Source organism: Volvox carteri (genome assembly GCF_000143455.1).
Source record: "Volvox carteri f. nagariensis unplaced genomic scaffold VOLCAscaffold_15, whole genome shotgun sequence".
NCBI classification, from domain to species: Eukaryota; Viridiplantae; Chlorophyta; class Chlorophyceae; order Chlamydomonadales; family Volvocaceae; genus Volvox; species Volvox carteri.
In genome coordinates, this window is record NW_003307558.1 from 558,990 (window position 1) to 574,471 (window position 15,482).

The 15,482-nt window shown below is 60.8% G+C and overlaps 3 protein-coding genes across 3 annotated transcripts in view; 2 read left to right on the top strand and 1 right to left on the bottom strand.

The window, feature by feature from the left end:
- Positions 1-2,924, top strand: part of VOLCADRAFT_90016 (uncharacterized protein) — a gene marked incomplete at both ends in the record, with an annotated part of 7,837 nt that extends 4,913 nt beyond the window's left edge. The window contains 2 exons of the mRNA XM_002949562.1: positions 211-595; positions 1,389-2,924. Coding sequence (XP_002949608.1) covers positions 211-595; positions 1,389-2,924 — 1,921 coding nt within the window. The remainder of the gene's footprint in view (positions 1-210; positions 596-1,388) is intronic.
- A 1,400-nt stretch (positions 2,925-4,324) lies between these two features.
- Positions 4,325-8,556, top strand: VOLCADRAFT_90017 (uncharacterized protein; the record flags this gene model as incomplete). The annotated part of the gene is made up of 6 exons (XM_002949563.1): positions 4,325-4,355; positions 4,466-4,587; positions 4,744-4,839; positions 5,122-5,305; positions 5,969-6,213; positions 6,412-8,556. The coding sequence occupies 6 exons, from the start codon at positions 4,325-4,327 to the stop codon at positions 8,554-8,556; spliced, it is 2,823 nt and encodes a 940-aa protein (XP_002949609.1).
- A 3,908-nt stretch (positions 8,557-12,464) lies between these two features.
- On the bottom strand, positions 12,465-15,311 carry VOLCADRAFT_90018 (uncharacterized protein; the record flags this gene model as incomplete). Its single annotated transcript, XM_002949672.1, has 3 exons — positions 12,465-14,465; positions 14,526-14,559; positions 14,923-15,311. 3 exons carry the CDS (start codon positions 15,309-15,311, stop codon positions 12,465-12,467), a joined length of 2,424 nt encoding a protein of 807 aa, XP_002949718.1.
- Between the last annotated feature and the right edge of the window lie 171 nt (positions 15,312-15,482).

Here is a 15,482-nt window from a genome sequence, read left to right on the forward strand (position 1 = left end):
ATCCGCTTCCTTGGCATCTCGTGCGAGTGCTTTTTGTCTGGTGGTGTTACACCCCCTGTGTGATGTGCGGCGCGTGAAGGGTGTTGCTGTAAGCTCCCTCCGTCCTACCTTCCAGTTTTCCTATCGTCTTAGACTGATCTCTCGGTCCTGCATTAAACCTCGCAGACTATGGCATCTGCCGCCTCCCCTTTTCCCCCTCCTTTTCGGTAGGTCGGGTGCGGTCCTGGGCTCCGTGGAGGCCATGTGCCGAGGACTTGTGCTGCACCCCCCCTCGAACACAGTGGTGGCTGCTCCCTTCGTCAAATTTTCTGAAGTGCCGCCCCTGCACTTGCGCGGGGTTGCGGTGCATAGCCAGGCCGGGGTAACGGAGGCTCATCCCAGGCCCCGGCCGGATTACTGGCGGCGGGCCTATAGAGAGCGGTTGCGGTTGCCTGCACGGACGTTACTGCCGTACGGGTATAACCTGGCAGGGCTGGATGGCTGGGGCCAGGAGCCCATGGTCGCGCAGGTCAAGGTGGATGGGTCGCTGGTTCTGGCATTTAAGTGGGCCGGCCAGCTGCGTACGGCAACTCGGCGTCGAATGGATTCGGAGCAAGTAAGAGGTCCGCTCGGCGCGTTGTGGCGGGAGCATTGGGTGTATGTGTGTGTGATGTGTGTGTGATGTGTGTGTGATGTGTGTGTGATGTGTGTGTGATGTGTGTGTGATGTGTGTGTGATGTGTGTGTGATGTGTGTGTGATGTGTGTGTGTGTGTGTGTGTGTGTTACCTCTGGAGTTGCATTACCCTCCAAAGGTGTAACGAGCCGGAGGCCCAAGGGCGAGTCTAGGCCTGTACAAAATGGATAAAACAAAACACAAAAGAGGAGCTATTATCCTAAAACCCTCAAGACGAGAAAAGAAAAGAAAACTATGCCGAAATAGTTGCGCTACCCAGACTGGTATGCCGTATTTCTGAGCCACGTTAGCCAAACACGGTGTGGATGAAGCTCTCTCCCCAACGTCAGCTGGTCAACCGAAGCCATCGCGTCATCCATGGCCTGGTCCCCCTAGAACGTAAGGGTTTTTGGTACGTCCGATATCTCTTCGCCATCCCTGCTTTGTTTACTACCGCCCCGGTGGGGCAGTGATGAGCTCAGCGTGTAACGGAGTCTTTGCAGGAAACCCAGCAGAAAGCCCCTCTGTGTGTTACATGGAGGGCAAAATCTTAAGAGCACATGCCCTCCACGGCTTTTGGAGGTGTTGGAACATTAACACAGGGATCCATTAACCACCTTCTTGTGTGATGGCACCGCGGCCTTTGTAAACGTATCACTGCTAGACCTGCCTGGAGCTGTGCGGGAGTGCATATAAACCTAACTCGACCAGCTCGCTGCCCGTCAATCTGTACAGGCTCTCTGGGCGGCGGAGTGGCTGCAAACCCATGCTGACCCCGCTGCCTTCAAGCCAGGCTGGACGTACATGCTAGAGGCGGTGTACGGCAACAACACGGTCATAGTGCCGTACACCTTTGATGGCCTGGTGTTGCTGGGAGCCACTGACCCGCGGGGGGCTGAGGTCCCCCTGGCAGAGCTGCCCCGACTGGCGGCAGAGCTACGGGTCACGACAGCAGTGCCGTACATCACCGGTCCGCTTTCCCAGCTGCTCAAAAATCTACCCGGTTCGAGGCCTGGCGACCAGGGCACGGCCACGTACAACAGTGGTGACACGCCGCCACCGGCACCGGCCTTCGAGGGCTGGATCATCGCCACGGCGGACGGGGGAACTCCACGGCAGAAGCTCGTCCAGCTGTCGTACAAGCGGGCCTGCCTAGCTGGGAAGCTGCTTCATCCGCTTTCTGTGTGGGACCTTATTCGCAACGAAGGGGCCAGCCGTAAGTCCCTCTTCCTGGGCCTGCCAGTACATTTTCAGAGGGAGCTGGCAGCGATACTGGAGGCGCTGGAGGCCGGCTACCAGCGCGCAAGAAATCAGCTGCTGCTGCTGCTGGAACGACACCGGGGGCCGCAGCAGGGACAACCACAGCGGCAGGAGCCGCCGCCGCCGCCGCACCGAGCCCAAGGCGCAAGCAGGTCTCAGGGAACAAAGTTCTCAGGAAATGGCGGCAGGCCACGCGGCATGGAATCCGCATCAGCAACTGGCACGGCTGCAGGGACGCGGGCGCTGCCGGCTGCAGTGGTCCTACCCACGGAGCAGTTCGCGGCACTCCAGTTGGAGCAGGACGAGGCGGGGTTACCTGCGGCGGTGGCCAATGAAGGGGATGAGCTTGAGGCGCTGATGAGGGCAGTGCGCCAGGAGCAGGCGGCGGCGCGTTCAGGGAGCGTGACCAGCAACTGCGGTCTCCCAGGCAGCGGCGGTGGAAACGGTGATGGCTGCACCCACGATGTTGAACAGTTTCACAGCAGGCCCGCATTCCGGCGCGCCCTGAAGTACGCTGTTGCCCATGGTCATACACCATGGCCGCTCGACAATGAAGGTGACCTACTGGCGCTCAGCATGTATTATGAACACGCCGCCAGGACTGCCCCGCTGCTCCGCGCCCTCCTGCTAGATTGTGTGCGGCCGGCTGAGGACGGCTCGCTGCCAGGCTACACGCCCTCCCCCGCCTTCACGCAGACCTGGGCCAAGGGCTGGACTCAGGGCCCCTCCGAGGGCCGCCTGGCGCCCGCACCGCCGGCCCTGCTGCACGCCATGCTGCAGGATGATGTTCTGGAGCGGTGCCTGGCACCACTGTCCGGTCGGGATCTGGTGGCCGCCTTGCTGGTGTGCGGCAGGTGGCGCCGAGTGCTGGAGGGGGCGACGCAACCGGAGCCGCTGGCCGCCAGGCTGGAGGCGGGAAGGAACGAACACACGCACCGAAAAAGCATTTGGCGTAGGGCTATCCCATATGACTATGATGACGCTGGATATTCTTCGTACGGCTTGTATTAAATATCTCCGATGGGGGAAGATCCGCCGTTTCCAGGATGCCGAGGAAAGCTCTGCCGCACTCCTGCACGCTCGCCCATCGCTATCACATCACCCCTTTTTGCGATTTGTGTCAGACAAGTTGTTACGTTCACGGGAACGGCAGCCGATGGGTGATTAGCTATCGCCTGTTTTTGCTTTTATATTATGTTCTATACTTCGTGGACTTTAGGGGCGCAGGTCTCATCTGGTGACAACGTGCAGGTTACTGTCAGTAACTGCTGGTGGGCCTTCTGGTGGGGTTCTGAGGGCTTTCGGCAATTGGAGAGCCTATTGGCAAATGCCTCAGTGGTTGTGGGTTTCTGACCCTATCCTTTGGGTTTGCTTTTGGCTGTCTAGGCGACACTTGCGTTGCCTGGCCTGGGTGGGTGTCTTGTTTGCTCTGATCGCCTCAGGTGCAGTAATGCACGGCCAGCTGGCCCGCTGGCTCTACTCTTCGTGGGTCTGGACCCCACTGTAACCACACACACACACACACACACACACACACACACACACACACACACACACACACACACACACACATTATACAACAACTTGTACCCTACTCCATATCTCCATGGCTGCGCGGAAAGCATGTGGTTTGTGGTTTCGCGCGTTGTTGTAAGATGCAGCCGCTGTGCAGCTGGGCGGCCAACATGACGATAAAATGCCGTGGTCATATTGTGCATGCTTAAGTTGTCGATCGGTGGTGCCATAGATAGAATCTTTCTTAACTGCGCTTCCTCGCAGCAGCGAAAGCTTTCAGATAGATCGTGTGTTACCACCACCATCCGCATTCATGATGTAGAGAAACCAGTTCTATACATACAACAATAAAGGTCACAGCTTGGGACAGCATGGAACATCCTTAGCCCGGTGCATGTATAACGGACGGGGAGGTTGTACATTGAGCTCCGCAGTTTTTTTCCGGAGAAGTGGCGATAATTATCAGACTATCCGGAGAACAAATATATGCGCACTCTCCACATTCTAATGCAGCCGTACGTGTACGCAGCCCGTGTCGGAGCGCACGGTTGTACTGCCTGCAGCTAGAAACAACACGCGGCATGTCGGTAATTACAACGCATCAGAAACCATACTCGATGCCTTGTAATTGTTTGACTATCTTGCTTGGTCTTTGGTGATCTATGCAGCAAGCTTCAATGCTGCTACCCTGACAAATCTTTTTACCAATCTTTGTTTCCCGGGCTACATAGAACAAGCGATTAAAAGGGCATGTACGTTGTTTACATCGGCTCATATCGCAATTAGCATTATACTGGTTGGCTTCAGGAATGCAGCTTGAAGGAGCGTCCATTTCTTCTGGTCCCCTCGCCGAGAGGACTACGAGTTTGTTATAATATAAACAGAAGCTTTACAACATGCGAGGCAGCTTACAGACATTGGGGGGAGGTGAAGGCAGTTTTACAGGTAACAACGATGCGAAGAAGCGCTGACGAGGGAGCAGGCAGTGGCGGCGAACCTCGCCCAAACATTGTGCTACCCTCCCTCCAATCCCACAGAAGGCGCTCTCTCTTTGCTGAGAAACAGTGTCACGTCCGCATCTAGTGATTTCAAGAAGGCATCCAAGCCTGCGGGCAAGGCTTTCCAAACTGCACATGACTCCTCCGGCTGGGACAGGAAGGTGCGCTTCGAGAACTTTAAAGTTGGCTCTAAAGTTTGCATCATTTTTTGCTACATGAACTCGTCTGTCTCCACCCTCCATACCGAAATAGCTGTCACATGCCCAGAGCAGCGTATGCCCCAAACGCCACTTGCCACTTGCTGTCCCTACCACCAGGCCCGATGGCAACGCGCCTTCAACCTCGCAAAATCTAAAATGGATGTCCAAGGCATGGACGAGTCGGTGGACAAGTGGGGCGCCCGAGACGCGGAAGTAAGGACAAAAGGTTGGACACGAATCCGAAGCCGAGGCAGCTTAGGAGGGGCAGCTTTTGCCCTCCCTCCACACCTCCGCTCTTCGCACACCTAGACCTCAACCTTGATTTTTCAACTCACTCAAACGCGGCAGCCCCTGAACGAACCCTCACCACCCCTTCCTTACACCACACTATGCCTCTCACCGCACCCTTCCGCCCCCGCTGCCTCCTGGACTTGTGCATGTGGCTCCAACCCCTCCACGTCCCTCCACGCCCCTCCACGCCCCGGCGGGCTCCAGGGTGGTGACCGGCGCAGCGCCTCCGCTCAGCCCGCCCGCCGCGGCAGCACCCTGGCTGGTGGCGGGGTCGGGCCGGGGGGCGTCCTGCTGGGGGCTCCCGGCACCATTGCGGAGCTGCGGACCCCGGTGGCCCTCAAGGAGCACCTCAAGCGGGGCAGGGGGGCACGGGAGTCGGGAATCCAGCGTGAGTACGGCAATGTACGACAGTAGTGTACGGTAGTGTGTTGAAAAGGCTTACACAAGGGGAAATCACGCATGGAACGAAATCACGCTGACACCGCCGCAACACGCGTGCGCCTTAATCGCCGTCATGTTGCGCTACGGCGGTGACGACGGAGGTGACGACGGAAGTGCACCGGCAGTGCGGGATGTAACCCCCCCTGCCGGGGACGATGGGGCGGATAAATGTCGCCTACCTCCCTGCCACCCTCCCAGCCTCCCCCCCTTGGGAGACCCGACACAGTGTTTTACACGCCCGAACAGTACACCCCGTCACCGTGTTGCGGTGGGGGCAGTTCAGGAATCCGCGCGGGGTGCTGGGGAAGTGGTGTGGGATAGGGACCGGGTTTGAGATTTCCGGGTGCCTCTGCTCACTTCCCGTCGCACGTCTTTCTCTGTAACTCGCGTGGCTGCTGGGAGCTTAATGATGACCCGTGGGTCAGTCGCGTCGTCTGCTTGCTCATCCAACCGGGCGTCTGCTCCCCACCGCAACGCTTGGTGACGTCTTTCCCCTCCCCCCTCCCCCTCTTTCCCCTCCCCCCTCCCCCTCTTTCCCCTCCCCCCTCCCCCCTCTCCCCTCCCTCCCCCTACCCGCGTGATGGTGGTGTTGGTGACCGTCACCCTATAGTGGTGGCTCTGGAGGCTGGAAGCGCCTCGGACATGCCGCTATCGGAGCAGGACGCAGCTGCCGTGGTGGCGCACTTTGACCAGCGGCGCCAAATGCTGGGTGCCCCGCCATCACCTAGCCGCCCGGCCCTCACACCGGCCGATAGAGCTCTTAGAGCCTGGACCAACAACACTAACAACACTAACAACACTAACAACACTAACAACACTAACAACACTAACAACAACAGTAACAAGGTTCCGGGGGTGGACCGCGGTGGTAGCAGCACAAGCGCCGCCAGCACCAGCACCGTTGGCAGCGGCAGCAGCAGCAGTAGCAGTACCCAGCCGCAAGTCAGCGGTACTGGCGGTGCTAGCAGCAGCAGCAACGGCAGCACTGAGCAGCACGCAGCCCTCGGCGCCGATGGCGCCGGCCGTATTGTCGCCGTCCCGTACGGCACTAAGGTCATCGTGCGTGGCGTTGGCGGCAACGGCAGCGGCGGCAGTAGCCATAGCGGTAGAGGCAGTTTCAGCGGAAATGGCGGTAGCGGCGGGGGAGGCGCGCTCTTCCAGCGGCGTTTCTCGGAGAGCGGCGATATGTGCGGCGGCAGCTTCAGCGGCCTCGACGGGGCCGGCTTGCCTACCGCTAGGCGCAACGCCGCTGGTACGGCAGCACCGGACAGCATCATTGCCCAGCTGCAGCAGCAGCAACTGCAGCCTCCGCCTCCACCGCCGGGGGAATCCGCGTCTCTTCACCGACCCGTCCAAGAGACTTCCGCGTCCGCCGCGATCTCCCTGGAGCGCCAAGCCCTGGCGGCAGGCGGGGCGTCTGGCGCTGCGGCTGCGCTGCTACCGACTCGCGCGGGGTCGCTTTCACAGCAGAGCGCTTGCGGCGCACGGGCGGCAGGGGCAGCGGTTCCGACGGCGGCGGCGGCGGCGACAGGAGAACATACAGAGCCTCCTGCCGGGTGGGTCTCCGTTCCGCTGGTAAGTGGATGGGTCGATGCTATGGGCGGCAGCGGTGGCGGCATTGACGGCGGCGACGGCGCGCTACGGCCCGTGCTGCAGCCGTCCAGCGCTGACCACCTCCAGGTGGCGCAGGTGCAGCCGGGGGGATCATCGTCGGGGGAGCAGGGCAATGTTGACGATGGCAACAATGACGACGGCGCCGCCGACAGCGCTACGGTCCCGGGTGGCGGACCGTCGCCTCCTGCCCCATCGGCAGCGGCAGCGCCGCCCCAGGCAGCCACGTCGGCGCCGCCTGTACTGCGGTCGCTGCTGGTGCCTGTCCTGTCGGCGGGTGAGCTTTCCTCGCCTCCACCGGATCGCCCGGGAAGCGGCAGGGCCGGGCTAGCGCCAGACAAGCAACCGTCCGCTGCCGCCGGCGGCGGCGTCGGCAGCAGCGGCAACGGGAGCGAGGGAGAAGCGGGCATCCGGAGTCGCTTCTTGTCAACGCCGTCTGCTGCCGTCAGCATACCGCAGTCGCCGGGTCTTCATCTGGCGGTAAACTCGCCCGTCGGCACCGCCGCCGGAGGCAGCTGCAGCGGCCTGGTTCCCGTGCCGCCGTCGGCGTCGCCGGACTGTCCAGGGCTACTGATCGCCGGGCTTCGCCGCCCGCGGCCGCGCGTCTCCGTCGCCAACGACGGCACCCCCAGTGGCGGCCAGCTGCCACAGTTGACGCAAGCAGGCTGGGTACCCGCTGACGGGTGGTCAGGCGTTGACGGCGGCGGCGTCACCCCAAATGCAGCGGCGACGACGACGACGGCGACGCCTTCGCTCCGCCTTGTCATGCACATCTCTCCCCCTTCGCCTCCGCCTCATTCGCCCAGCCGTGCCGGAGCCGGCCCCACAGCATCCGCGGTAGCTTACCGCCGTAACAGAACCTCCAGCCCCGGCTTCGCCAATCTAGCAACCCCTTCCGGGGCGTTATCGCCGACACACTCGCCATCGTCGTCTTCGCCGCCGCTGATGTTGCGGCCCTCCGCGCAGCCGCCGACGCCGAACACGCCGACGCCACCGTCGCCGTCTAGTCAACGGCGGGCGTCATTATCGACACCCGTCGTAGTGGCGACCAACCCCGGCGGTAGCGGGGCAGGTCGCGCAACCGCCGCTGCCACTACAGCCACTACTGCTGCTTTCGCCGCCGTGTCGTCGCTGTGCCGCTCACCACCACAAGGACATCTTAGCCATCTGCAACAGCAGCAGCATCAAAAGGCATCAAGTGCCGTACCTGTACGACAATATGTCTTCAAGCCCGGCAACACAGGCGTCACGGGTGTCCGTGGCAGGCTGACGGATGACGGTGGCGGCGTCTTGGTGATGGGCCCCGTCGGCGTCGCCACAGCCAGCGGTAGCGGCGTCCACGCCAGTGGTGGCGGCGCCGCCACCGCCGCCACCAAGCCCCGTACGACGCCAGTCAGTGACGCGGTGCTGGCGGGTCTACGGGTGGTGGCGACGGAGGTTGCGGATGAGCTGTCTCGCGAGGCGGAGGTGGCGGCGATGACTCGACAGGCGGTTGCGTCGCAGCGAAGTCGTCTACGGACCAGCGACAGCGGCAAACCCACACGCTACATCAGCCTCCCGGGGGACCCCTGGCGCAAGTGGGGATGAGACGCGGCCGGGGAGGAGTAGTGGTGGTAGCAGCACTGGTAGCGAAAATTGCTGCAGGAGCTGCTGGAGCTGCTGGAGAGGGGGGGAGAGAGAGAGAGGGGAAGGGGGAGGGGGAAAGAGGGAGAGGGGGAGAAAGCAGGGAGAGAAATGAAGGCGGGTGCAGGATTTGGTTTGGTAAGTGAGCAGGGAGGTACGACAGGTACAAATAAACAAGGGTGCATTTATGAACGGAATCGCACAACAATATTCACAACAAGAACGTCGGCGTTGGGGCTCCATAGCACAGTGCTTTAATAGCAGCACTTTTGAGACATCGGTCGCTGTGGCGGTTACGGTTACGGTTAGTTATGGTTACAGCGGCACTGCAATCATGCTGTATTCAGTCGAAAGCCCTTGTGCAGCCGGCATTTCCGGAGACTTGCCTGTTTAATGTTGTATTGTTAACGGAGGGCAGTTGACAGTTTATGGAGTGCTCCAACCACTCCAACGAACTACTTGGCGGCCCACGAACGCTGCCGCCCTCATCAACTCCCTGTACTGCACCCACCGTGCGCCGCCCCTTCGTGCCCACCCCGCACCCAGTACGACGACGAGCGCAGTACGATGTACGGGGGGGGGAATTGCAGGAATGGTGCACCTGAAACCCCCCCGTTTGGGGGGGGGCCCAGGGCGCTTAGGCAAACTCCGACCCGCCCTTTCATTCCCATATAGAAACCCTCACACACTTTTGCATCGGGGATTTCGAGCTTACGGGCATATACATATCCACATCACCATCCACATCACCATCCACATCACCATCCACATCACCATCCACATTAGTATCTGTGTCCATATAAATAACATCAAGCACCCAACCGTTCGGACGTACCGTTTTCCGTTGGTGTTCAGTGCACACGGCGTCCGCGCGTATCCAGCCACCCCTTTACACCCACACCCACCCCCCCACACAAAATTCCATCCGCCTGCACATTTGTTTAGGCCATGCATGCAGCCATGCAGCCATGTTTGTATGTATGTAGTATAATCCCGCCTGCGGCGACCGATCCTACCCCTGGCCTCACCTGACACCTGACCGGGGGCCCGAGTACACTTTGTCTCCGACGAAGTCAACACGTTTTGAAGTCTCGCTTTTGACGCAGGGTGGCCGCCGTGTTGGCAGTGTGGCTATAGCCCATCCACTATGTTATACAAGATATTGTCCAAGCTTACAGACATAACCTTATCATTATCATCACCTTCGGTCCACCCCCCAGCACCTTCCTCACCACTAGTATATTATATTTGCCTCCTCACGTCGTTTTAGTTGATTGTGATCATCATCACCGGAATAAAGTCGTGGTCGCGAGGTCCACCACGTGTTGCTATGGTGGTAAGGTGTGACTTTATGATTGGGGAGGAAGTTGCTTGGCCGCGGGCAAACCGCCAACACCGCGCGCAAAACGTGGCGAGCTGTTGCTGCTGCTGCTGCGGGGGGGGGACCTAAGACGGCCGTCCGCCGTGCAATTAGGAGGCAGTGAAATTCTGCTCCACCCCGACCCACCCCACTCGCCCAGCTGCCGTCCGGGCGCTGCCGCACTTCGGATCTCGAGGGGCAGTGGGAATTTTGCATGTGTGTGCGCGCGCGCGCGTGCGTGTGTGTGTGTGTGTGTGCACACACGCGTGTGTGCACCGTCGTAACATGTTATTAGCTTAGGACTGGATAGGGTGCATGTTGTTGCCGGCTATATTGCGCTCCTTCCCACGGCAGCCGACCCCCATGGGACGTTTCTGTGGAGCTCGTTCAGACAACTTGGAGCGAACACATATTAAAAATTAAGGACGGCTCTACGGGAGGCTACATGGCACGGGGCGTCACGTCTGCGGGTTCGTCGTTCGTATGAGGTCCCCGCCGGTCCGCCGTGCGTGGCTGGTGATCTGGGTGACATGAGAGGCGTTTCAGGGGGTTTGGTGGCCGAGCTGACGACGTGCAGTTAGTGTTTGGACGAGCTGGGTTTTTTGCGCTCTGCTGTTTACCAAAGTGGTTTAGCGGTGGTGGTGGCAGTGGCAGTGGTAGTGGTGTGTTGGCCGCTGCGATGGCCATGAGGGAAGGCAGGTGCCGGATTGAAGGAGTGTGACGGTGTCGCAATGTGACGGTGGGGGAGGGGGAGGGGGAGGGGACCTGGTGTTGGGGCTGGGTGCGTGCGTTATTGAGGGTGCCGGTTTTCGCCGGTGGGCCGAGGTCCCCCAGGCGGAAGAGAAAGAGGAGGGAGGGAAGGGGAAGTCCAGTGGGGGTGTGGGATTGGTACAGGGTGTGTAGGGTTGGAGGAGATGAATGTGGGGATGCGGCGCTCGCAGGGATAGCGCGCCGGGATGCGAGAGTGGTGGAGGCGAGGGGAGGTGAAGGCGCCGAAACTGGGCCTGGGCAGAACTCCTACCTGGCTTGGCTTCTCAGGGATTTCACGTCGCGCACCGGTAATCGTGGGCGGCAGGGGGTTGCCGTTTTCCGTTAGGATTAGTTGGGATTGAATGCGGCGAGATGAAAAGCAGTTACCTGGGACCCCGGATAGAAGTATGGTGAGAAGGGGTACTGATAGAGCAACGTGCGAGTGAAGAGAGAAGGGGGGAGAGATAAGGGACCAGTATGTGTGCGTGTGTAGAGTGTGGAGGGAGAGTGTGGCTTGCTTCATGGTAGGGCCAACATTTTCGGATGTTTCGGATAAGGACGCGACCCAGAGCGCGCGCACGTGTATGTCTGTCTGTCTGTACCACTTTTGTCAAGGCGCGCAGTGAGCGTGTGTTTTGTCTTCCTGCTGCTGATGCTGATGCCGCTGTCGCTGTAGCAGTTGTGGTGGTTTTGCGGTGGAAGTCATTAACGGTGACAGCAGCATATTGGAAGAGTTTTGCGCTGGTCACTGCCTGTGGACGTTGAACTGATTTGGAGATGTTTCCGTTTGCTTATTACTATAATTACTATGATGATGTTGAGAAGGGCGCACTGAAGGGCCAGGACTCGCCCCATCTTTGCTTTACAGGGCTCTTGTGCATGCTGCTTTTCGCCCTTTTCCTCCGTAATTTGTACATCGGAGAGATTACAAATGCGACCATAGATGGTCTGATAAGTGAAAATCATACAAAGCTTTACAATAAGCTATATGGAAACAATTTCTGGTTTGTTTGTTAAAAAACAAATTTGGCTGCCTGCCCTGTCCTGCCCTGCCCTGGAGTTAATCCCCGAATGATACTGAAGATACTGCAGCGCTGATGTCGTGTCGTGGTCAGGTTGCTAAGGGCGTGTGTGTGGCTGAGGGTTGGGTGTGCGGACGATGGAATCCTTTCTTCAACAAGATGAACTGTCACTTCAAAAGTATATCTTTCCTTGTCGGCCCGACTGCCGTACGATTGATGATATCGCGCCCATCAGAAAGTTGTACAACATGAGGTGTAGGACTGTAACGTTCCGCTACGCGCGCTTGAGGTCGCGCAAAAAATCCACGCCATCTTTTCCCCTCGCCCTCCAAAGACACATCCCAAGTACGAATCCCACACCCCGCAATGCGCGGCCTGCGGATACAACGGCTACCCTGAGCCCATTACTACTGCTACTGCTACAGCTCCTGTTAAGAGCTGCCGGCCGCGGAGCGGTTTGAGGGCGGATGCCAGAGGCGGCAAGCGGGTTGGCGTCCCGCAGCATGTAGCCTCATAGAGCGGTGCCAGCACACTAACGAGGTTCCTTCAATCATTCATTCATTCATTCGATCATTTATTCATTTATTTTTATTTAAATATTCATTTGTTCATTTAATTATACAACCATGTCCCCGGTCGAAAAGGAGTAAGCGAGGGAAGGCCAACAAAGGTTCCTTTGATCCCTCGTGCGGGTCTTATCCCCATCATTATCATGCACAGCGTACGTACGTATGTCTGTCCTACTCCGCTACGTCCCCCGCTGCCGGCACCCGCACGGCCCGGTAATCCGCCGCCGTCACAGCCGCCTCCCCCATCACCTCCGCTACCTGGCCGCTACTGCGAAGAAACACGGCAACCGCCCCCTCCCCCGCGCCGTCAGGTAGTGCCATGCTCAGCAACCGATGGCGACCGCCGCTGCCGTACAGCAAAAGCCGTGACGTGGCGGCGTCCAGTCCCAGCACGATCTCTCGCTGTATGTCGTACAATGGGGGTGTCACGGCCGACGGGACGAATGAGGGCGAGCTTCGCTCGATCGCCGCCGCGGGGTTGAAAGGCCGTACGGGCTGTTGTGATGGCGAGGTTGGCGGCGGCAGCCGCGGCGGGCTGCCGCCGGGTGGCGGCGTTGCCGTCAGCACGAGCGGCGTTGCCCTTCCCCGGATGGCGGCGGCGCCGACAGCGACCGCCGTCGCTGGTGACCGCAACTGAGTGCAGCAGCAACCGTCAGCACCGAGGACTGCCGCGGTGGCGGCGGTGAGCAGAGGCGAATCACACGAAATGACCATACCACCGCCGGCACCGTTCCCGCTGCCGATAGCACCCTCCGCAGCGCCGCCGCCGCCGCTACCGCTACCGCCGCTGGCACCGCCGTAGCTACGGAGCGGGGTGGCGGGCGGGCTCCGAAACGCGCTCGTGGCGACAGGTAACGGCGGCGACGCCGCGGCCACTGCAAGTGACGGCGACGGCAACATGATGGGCGGCGGCGCCGCGGGCAGATCCGCCGCGCTGTCCCAGCCAAAGAACGCGCCGTGCTCCGCTGGCGAGGTTACGCCGTACTTGCCACATCTGGCAGCGACCTCAGCCGGGGGCCCCAGCAGGATGCCCACAGCGGCGCCTTCCGCCAGCCGCAGCTTGACGATCAAGTATCGTCCTGCCGCCGCTGGCGGCACCGCCGTCGCCAGCGGCGCCAATGAAAGCGGCGGCCGCTGCGCCGCCGCCGCCGCCGCCGCTGCCGTCGCCGCACGGTCAGCGTCCAAGACTGCCGTCCGCGCCATGAGACCTTGGCCTCGGGCGCCACCGCCTGTACTACACACAATAGGCACCGGCTGTTGTGCGCCGCAACGCCAGCAGGTGCTGCCGTACACTGCGCCCTCAACGCCGCTGAGGCCGCCGCCACCGCATCCTCTTGCAGCAGCACCATTCATGCTGCTGCAATTGCTAGTCGCCGCCGTCGCCGTGGCCGCCGCTGCAACAGGTGCGACGGGGTCGCTGCCGTTGCCTGCACCGGAATCGGCCGCGCCGCCGCTTCCAGATCCATCATACGGTACGACACGAAATGGCGCAAGGATCCATGCGCCGCCGGACCCACGAACCACCTCCTCATGACCCGTCAGCCTGAAGGACACTGCCGTCATACCTGCGGCTCCTGCTGCTCTTGCCGTCGCCGTGTCGGCGTTGAGCCATGAAAACGACCCGTGGGTCATCCTCTCTCCGTTGGAGCTCCACCTCTCCAGGGAAGGCCGCTTGCACCCGTGAACCCACACGGCCCGATCCACAAGTAAATGGAACACAGCAGGGCCCAGACAGCGCGTCATCGGCGGCGCGGCCGGTGGCGGCGGCGGCGGTGCTGGCGGCGGCGGCACGTACGGCAGCGGCATGCCCAGGTAGCGCAGCATCTCCAAGTGCGTTGTGAGCAGCCCGACGTCGGAGGGCGGCGGAGGCGCTGGCGGCACACCCGCGGCCGCCAGCGCGCGCAATAGCAACTCCGCCGTACACTCGGTTTCCTCGAAACTGCCGGCGCCCCTGCAGCCCTCGCCTCTCGGGCCCTCAGCTGTGTCGGCGCCACTGACAGCCGCCGCCGCCGCAGCAGCACCCGCATGGAGGTCCCTCCACCCAGGCTGCCGATCCCCCGCCGGTTCCTCTCGCCTCTCTGGTCCTGGTCCTGGTCCTCCAGGGATGGGCTCCAGCTGCCCCCCAGCAGCACTGCGTTCTTCGGTGGCAAGGCAACCTCCCTTGATCGCTGGCTGCAGTGGTGACGGCGGTGACGGCGGTGGTGGTGTTGTCAGCCCCAGGAGGCCCCTCACACGGTACAGCGCCACCAGCCAATTGACCAGCTGCCTGCAGCCGACGGCGTTGCCGGCGGGAAGCGGGAAGACAAACGGAAGGGGGGGGATTGGGGGTTGGGGGGAAAGACAAACCACACACGGGGTTGGGGGGGTTGGGAGGGGAATTTCCGTACGGGGCCAGGAGTTTACTCTTGCTCCTACTCAGCATCTTCGCAGTGCATTTGTAAAGAATGCGTAACAATGCGAGACTAGATAGCATTAAATCTATGGTCCGAGAACACGTAATTGTGAGTTATAAATTAACGACTCGACGATTCCTCAAAGCCAACACTAAAAACATTAGGACCCCGAAACTCCTGATCAGACCAGACCTGTCTCGCCCCGGTTTAACCCGGCCCTGCCAGCCGCCACTGACCTGAAGCAGGTGGGTTCCAGCTCCAGGAAGGGGCGCCTCAGCTCGTCACGCGGCAGGCCCCCTTCCCAGCGACCACTGAACATGGCGCCCAGCATGGTGGGAGCCAGGGACAGAGAGGGGGATCCGGATCCGGGGCAGGGGTTGAGGGTGGGGAGTACGGCCTCGCCTGCGGGGTGGCTTGAGGGCTGCTGTCGACGGCTGGTGGGTGCGGCTTGAGGGCCCTCTAAGGGGGATATGATGGGGGATGGCGGAGCGACGGCCGACGGCACCCAGGTGGGTACCACCTGTACGAGGACCTCGCGTCGTACGGTGAAGGTTGTACCGCTGACGTTTAGGGTGAGGAGGTTCGCGGCGGCGGCACCGGTAGTGGAGCGGCCAGGAGATGCCATTGGCAAGGTTGAGGAAGATGTTGGTGAAAGACGTATGGAAGTGACATTCTGATGATGATGCACTGAGGTCTTGTGGAGGTGTGAGCGCGGGCTGCGCGGTGAGAAGCTAACGTGGGTCGACGTTGACCCACGGGACGGTCGATTGATGTGCGCGCACGTTTGTTTGTTTGC